We start from the raw sequence: 7,373 nt of genomic DNA on the forward strand, positions 1-7,373 counted from the left end.
GAACTTCTAGGTTCTCCAGCACAACTCTGTGGTCAATCTCTGGCAGAGTTGCTCTGGAAAACGAGAGATTCCTAGAGAGAACATATTACTCAAAACCCCAAATAATCAAATCTGCAAAAAGTCAAAGCCACAAATGTGGAGGGTCAACTGTGTTTAGAAAATGCTACACATTTGTGCTATTTGTGCTGTTCAAATATATTTTCACTGCTTCTTAAGGTTCAACATATGGATAGAAATGTACCTGATACAGCAAATAAGGATGTCCAGGATACCGTTACTTCTTCTGAATCGCTACAACTGATAGATTTTTTGGCAACAAAGGTGGAAGAAGCCAAAGATCAAATGATAACTTGTTGTGAGGAAGTGAATGTTAAAATGCAAGATCAGGACAATATTACAAAGTTAAACAGTGATGATGTCAACCCAGAGTTAGTTAGTTCTCATGAAACAATAGAAACAGAAACCAGTTTACAAGTAAGCATTTGTGAAAAGGAAATGCCTGAGAAACATGTCACATGTATAACAGACAACAACGGTGTGAATGGCTCAGAAAAGAGAGAACTCTCTTTAGAATTATTTAAATGTCCATTTGTTGAGAACAGTGGCATTACATGTGCCAAAAAAGGGATGACTGACCATACCGAAGACACTCCAAATGAAGAAAAACATCTGAGTAGTTTGAACATAGATATGGAGCAAAATACAGCCACCCAAGATATCACAGGTGATATCAAAGAAGCAAGAGCAAAAAGTGAAAGGAGGAAAGAAGATCTTGTTGAAAGCATGGCCTCCAAAGGGGACAGCATAACTCTGCTCCCACTAATGACAAATTTATCAGTTTCTCCACTTGGAGAACAGAGCAACTGTATATGTACAAATAATGAAGATGCGCAGGGGAATTCTGATGCCAGGGAAGGAGACCAGTGCCCTCATTTCCCAACTGGGAAAACTGAAAAAGAAGAAAACATTTGCAGCACTACCAACATTTCTGAACCTGGAGCCACTAGATGTAGCTCCCTAACTGGAGAAAAAGCCACAGATCAGTCCAGTCTGTGGATGTGTGGCAAACCCATAGAACAAAGTGATGCAGATAAAACTAGGAAAGACAGCAGCCCTCATCAGATAGATACATTTGTGGCAGAGCAAAACAGCACCAAAGAACAAGATATTATTTGGAAAGATTCGCCAGAAATTCAGCCTGTGAACATTTATTTGGAAAAGGAAGGAGAACCAAAATGTGAACGGATCCTGCAACCAGAAGGGGATATTATATCTGACAGCAGAAGATTCTCTGTGCAAGATATTACTAGCAATGAAGAGAGGCAGATGATTGAAAGCGAAGCTGGAATGAAAGCATCACCAGCAAAGAGCACCACTGTCTCACCTGACCCAAAAGCTGAAGTCCTGCTGACCGAAGAAGAAAAAGAAAAGAGCTGTGAGAATTTGCTATCTAATATAAATCAATCAAAAACTGCTGCGTGTAATTTGATACCCAATAAAATCATGGAATCAATATCAAATACAGATGTTGCCCAACAGAATTTCACCAAAATTCCCAAGACAGAAGAAACAACAATGGAAAACGCTCATTTTTCCACTGACATCCATATCAATAGAAAACAAGAAATAGTAACATGTGTGGAAAACAAAAGCATGCTCATAACTGTACAAAGTGGCTTTTCCTCTGCAGAGGCTCTTCCAGTACTGGAGAGAGTGGATGATTCTGGTAGAGAAACAAATGCTGATCCAGAAGCCCAAAGCAGTCACCTCACATCAAGGGCAGGTGGATGTGCTCCCAGTGATCTTGACACTGTGGGCCAAGCATCTACTTCATACACAGATTCTCGTTCTCTAGATGTGGAATTTCTGCCTGACAGCCAGTTACAGGGCATTTTTGAAAGTCACAGCCTTGAATATCCACCCCATAAGGTAATTTTGCTACTAATGATGTCTACATTAGGAGAGTTATGTTCTACTTTTCTATATATAATTTACTGTAAAACAGTCTTAAAACTGCAGTACAGTAGTAAGAGATAACAAAATGGCCAGGAACCTTCATACCGGATCCAGTGGTTTAGACTTGCCCCCAGAGGTTTATACATTTCTTTACAAAAATTAGATGTGGTGATAACCCCATGTCAGGGCTGTACACTTTAGGCAGGACTTGATTGATGGAAGAGTCCTTCTATATTTCAAAAGGGCAGTAAATTGAAAACCAATATCTTAGGAAGAAGGCTAGGCTAGAACCTGTATTCTTCATACCTAGTTGTTGTTTTGTGAAAGGAACTAATTAATAATGTAAAGCCCCCACCTTCTAAGGAAAGTCTGGCTACCTTGAGGCAATCTCCCTGGCTTTTCAGTACAGTATATAACCAAGCTTCTTGCTCATCACCACCCCCTTTTCAGCAACTTTCAGCCTATATCCTCATCTTTTCTGTTTTCCTCTTTTTTTTCTTACTTCCTTTTAATTTTCTCAGTGACACTGAGGTACATGCCTTCATTCTCTTACCAAACAGCACTCACCACTCATCTATTTTTTTACAAACTAAAGTAGGAGAATCATGATGTTAAAAAAATATTTGTTACTTGTTTATAGTTCCCCTCCTCCAAAATGTTTGGCAGAGAATGGACAGCAAAGACAGTGGCAGAAACACTGGTGACAGGAATGAGGAAAGAAACAGGCAGAGTGAAGCTTACAAATAGAGATTTGTCTCTTTGACTGTTCAACCTAACATTTAGCTGGAGCATATGGCCTAATGCCTGTTGTTAGTCCCTACTAGAACAGACATATTGAATCAATGACTTGTAAACACTTAACATACAGTAAGTTCTATGGATTCCATGGGTCTCTCTAACAGAAACTAACAATAAGAATCAGGGCTCTCTCTATATCAAAATTATGAAATCCCATGCCTTCCAACTGTCCAAATTTGACAGGGAAAGTCCAGATTAATCCTCTATTGTCCTACTTTTTCAACTGCTTTATTTTTCAACTGCTTTTAAAACGTCCTGGTTTCTCTCTCCTCCTCTTACTTTCCCATTTTGTCCTCAGCTTATTTCAATTTTTGCCAAATTAGTTCAAAGTGCAAAACTAATTTGCATTAATTTAACTCAGCAAGCGGGAGAGAGGAGCAATGGTAGAATCTTGTGTTTACCAGTAGGCTCAGGCAAAAGCAAACTGCTGCAGCCTTCCTACTTTGCATATAATTTCTCATTGGGCCCGAACAGACAAACCAAAATAAAGCTACTTCCGAGACACTTTGAAGGTATGCTATTTAAATGCTGCATGCATCCTAAGAGGCCAGAAGCTGTGCCAAAGCCACATTTCAGCTCTGAGGACTGGACTGCAGCTTTGGAACAGCTTCTGGCCTCTTAAGATGTGTGTGTCATTTAAACAGCATACTGTACCTCCAAAGTGACCCAAAGCAGTTTTATTTTGGCCTGTCTGTTCAGGCCCATTTTGCTATGTTGACCATACTCTGGTGGTGCTTGGCCATCCATGTCCCAGTTTTATCTGTAAAACTTTGGAGGTATGAAATCATCTATGTTTAAAATTACCATGATGTTATTAATTACTACATTGTTGCTCTGGATTTATTTTTATATCATGTTCTTTTACTGGGAATGTAGATTTCTGTAGCAGAATTAACTGAATAAAGCTTTCACAGTATATTTCACATACAGAATTTTTCTCCCATCAGGCATCCATTCTAGATGATCCACATAAACATTCCAAGAATAAAAGTGATATGTTTTCAGCAGAAGAACAAAGTGGAACCAAAACACCAGCCCCAGCTCCTCACAAAACCAATCCAAACAATGTCAAGTAGGTGGATTTCCTAGTTTGAAGCTTTTTATTTTGCACTTCACATAGTCTAATCTGGTCCACATTAGTATGAAAGGAAAAGTATTGAATGATTGTATACAGTATATATTCTGCACACACATGTACACCTAGAATACCAGGTTAATTGGAACTATTTGTTTTCATTTACACGTTTATGCTACCCCCCTCAAAGACGTGTCAGCCTCTTTCGAGGGAGAATGGAGTATAATAGAACAGATATTTATAGAAAAATACTTCTATTATATAAATTACATAAACCATATATAAGATATCCTGTTTTAAGATAAGATAGCCAATAAGCATTTGGAGGGATGAGGAGAAATATATATTTTTTACAAATAAGATAAGACGTACAAAAGAGAAGGTAGTATCTGAAGGGCTCTTATTTGAAGTCAGTATCTAAGGGCCTGAACAGACAGGCAAAAATAAAGCTGCTTCAGGTCACTTTGGAGATATACTGTTTAAATGATGCATGCATGCCAAAGCCACGCTCCAGTCCTAAGGACTGGAGCACAGCTTTGGTGCAGCTTCTGGCCTCTTAAGATGCATGTGTCATTTAAACAGCATACCTCCAAGTAACCCGAAGCAGCTTTATCTTGGCCTGTCTTTTTGAGCCCTAAGACTCTGATATACGTGGAGTTAAAAAAGTACTATGTGCACTAGTGCTTGTTTCCTGATCATTTGATTGAGCAGCTGATCATTTTGGCTATGTTCATTGGCACAAGGGACACCCTGCACCAGCTATATCAATGAGATGGAATAATAGCTAGTGATGTCCAGCAGAAGAGAGTATCATCAACTTGATGCCACATTCTGTAAATCTGGAAGATGTTTTCATACAAATTTGAATACAACAACACTGTTGTAACACAATGTTTAATGGGATTATATTGTTGATATTTCAAGGCATCCCAGGCATGTATATGCTAGCAAAGCTGTGTTGGAAACATGCTGTTTTAGGTTGTCACCATAAAGTTTCAGTAATTAACAGATATTGCATACAGTCATTCCCTCTATTTTCAAAGTTTCAAAATTATCAAGAGTATCAGCTGCCATGGGAGATCCCCAATATATGTACAAAAAGAGAACCTTAAAAACACACCTGTAAGGGCTGATGCTGGCTATGGATTGTTGATTGATTGTTAGACAAAGGAACAGAAAAAGGATGAGAAGGGAATGCAGTGAATTATGATGGGACAGTGGGCATGGCTAACTGACCAGACCAACAAAGATTTGGTTACAAGTTTCACTTGTAAGGTTAATTTTGTTTTGCTTTAAATATTTGTACTTTCCTTGAACTAAAGGCACTATATCTAGCTGACACACACAGTTAAGATTTGTTTAAATTTAGGAAAGTATATATTGTGGCTCTGATACCCGTTATTTCATATTTTAAAAAAACCAGGGATCAAGTGACAGAAAGGATTTGTGATTCATCCAGGCAAGAGGATGCAACAGATGTTGTTTGTGGACTGATTAAAGAGCTCTCTAATCTCAAGTAAGTATATAGGCTCTGTATGGTAAGCAACACTTCATATAATATATGATGTCTTAAATGTGGAATAAACACTTCCACAGCATTTCATAGCTCGTCTATAAAGCAAAATAATTCCTGGAACAAAAACTCCCAGAAAGTACCAATTGCTATGTAAAAAGGTAAGAACTACATAGTGGTGGACACATGTGATCCCATGGACTTGTATTTGGAAATGTTTATTTATTGGTTGTGGTAACAGAATACCATACAAAGGAGCTCCTGAGAGGGGCCAGAATATGGAATAGTAAGTTGAATGCTGTTTGGTGGAATGCTTGAGATTTGCATAAGGCAATTGAATGACAAATGAAATTAAATTTAGTAAAGACAATTGGGTTTACAGTACTAGTTGCATACCCAGTATATTTGATGCCTGATGCAGACCATGTTTTAACACCCCACTTCCTCTCTACAACAAAATTATTTTCAGTAATAATCATGAAATGAAACAAATATTAATGGCCCGAAAATAAATGTCTATGGTGAAACAATTCTTTTATTTAACTTTGTATGTACAATCATACCAGTAAAAACAAACAGATAGTAACCCTACCTTTGCACTTCCTTCCTTGCATTTCTTCAGTATTCCAAGCCTTTGCTATTTTTTGCTAATAGTATGGTGTCATCTGCGTATCTCGCTTCCTTTGTCCAAATCTAAGCCAGCTTTCTGCATGGTGTTTTTAGTGTATTAATTAGATAGGATGATAAAGTGCAACTTTTCCTGGCTCTGGGGCGGTGGGAAAAGATATTCCTAATAGTGCAAAGATTTAGCCGCTAAGTGGTATACAAAACATCTGAAGTAGTGAGATGGAAACCTCCTAATTATTCATTTACTTGTCTTCATTTTTGACCAGAAAGCTTTTGTCAGAACCTGCTTATTGGGAGGTGACAGGATGTTAAGGAAGAATTTTCATGTGAACGAACACCCCACTATTTATTGGGTAACAACTGTTATTTCTTTCCAGTCGGCTGACTATGAGTATGCACAGGGATTTGGACTCCTTCAAGAGATTGAAGTTCCGGAGAAACAGACAATCTGGCAAGCTTCTGCCTCACAACAATATGACAAGTACACCGAGTCTACTGAGAAAAAAGAGAGAGCTATAGCTTGTGAATATTATTGTTTACTTTAAAATTTATTCACTCACTAATGCCATTTTCTTCAGCTTTGTCTAGCAGGGTGGTTGTGACACATATTTGCATTGAAAGAGACCACTGCTGCAGAATAAAATGACTTATTAAAAAGTAAAATTATCACCTTTGCCTTACTCTTCTGCTGATCACCACCACAATGTAGGGAAGTTATAAATGAGGTTTGGGCCTCAATGTATAACTCTGGATGGTTGCTATCATCTATTATCCTTCCCTCTGAATTGCACATCTCTAACATTTAAATGAGGGATAGGGAAAGTGCAGTCTGGAGCCCACAGGAGTGGAGCGTTGACCTATATGTCGATGTATCTACTTACAGTTTTCCTCCATTGGGCCAAATTGGAATACAAACTGGAAAAACAAAAATCCTGTTTTATAGCCAGTTTCACTGTGATATTGAAATCTGGTGTTCCTTTACAGAGTAAATTTGACCTTCTACATCCACAGTTTCTGCATCCATGGATTGATTTTGGTATCCATGGGGGTGGTCCTGTAACCAAACTCCAGCAGGTATCAAGGGCCCACTGTACGAGTTTAATTATTTTGTTTATATATGAAAAAGGTTTGGGACTCAAAATGCTGTATTTGAATATTAGGTCCAAAACACACTGCAGAAATAATCCAGTTTGAGACTTCTTTAACTGCCTTTGCTCAGTGCTAGGGAATCCTGGGAATTGTAGTTTATTGTTGCACCACAGCTGTCTGTCAGAGAAGGCTAAAGGTCTCGCAGAACTACAGTTCCCAGAATTCCCTAGCATTGAGCCAGGCCAGTGAAAGTAGTGTCAAACTGGATGATTTTTGCAGGTTTTTTGGACATTTCGTAATCCACACTAGATTTCT

General features: G+C 38.3%; 1 protein-coding gene across 1 annotated transcript; it reads left to right on the forward strand.

Moving 5' to 3' along the window:
• Window positions 1-220: 220 nt before the first annotated feature.
• On the forward strand, window positions 221-6,615 carry BRME1 (break repair meiotic recombinase recruitment factor 1). Its single transcript, XM_042453673.1, has 4 exons — window positions 221-1,929; window positions 3,702-3,826; window positions 5,253-5,345; window positions 6,347-6,615. Exons 1-4 carry the CDS (start codon window positions 226-228, stop codon window positions 6,486-6,488), a joined length of 2,064 nt encoding a protein of 687 aa, XP_042309607.1. The 5' UTR covers window positions 221-225; the 3' UTR covers window positions 6,489-6,615.
• Window positions 6,616-7,373: the final 758 nt, after the last annotated feature.

Source organism: Sceloporus undulatus, chromosome 2 (assembly GCF_019175285.1).
Source record: "Sceloporus undulatus isolate JIND9_A2432 ecotype Alabama chromosome 2, SceUnd_v1.1, whole genome shotgun sequence".
NCBI classification, from domain to species: domain Eukaryota; kingdom Metazoa; phylum Chordata; class Lepidosauria; order Squamata; family Phrynosomatidae; genus Sceloporus; species Sceloporus undulatus.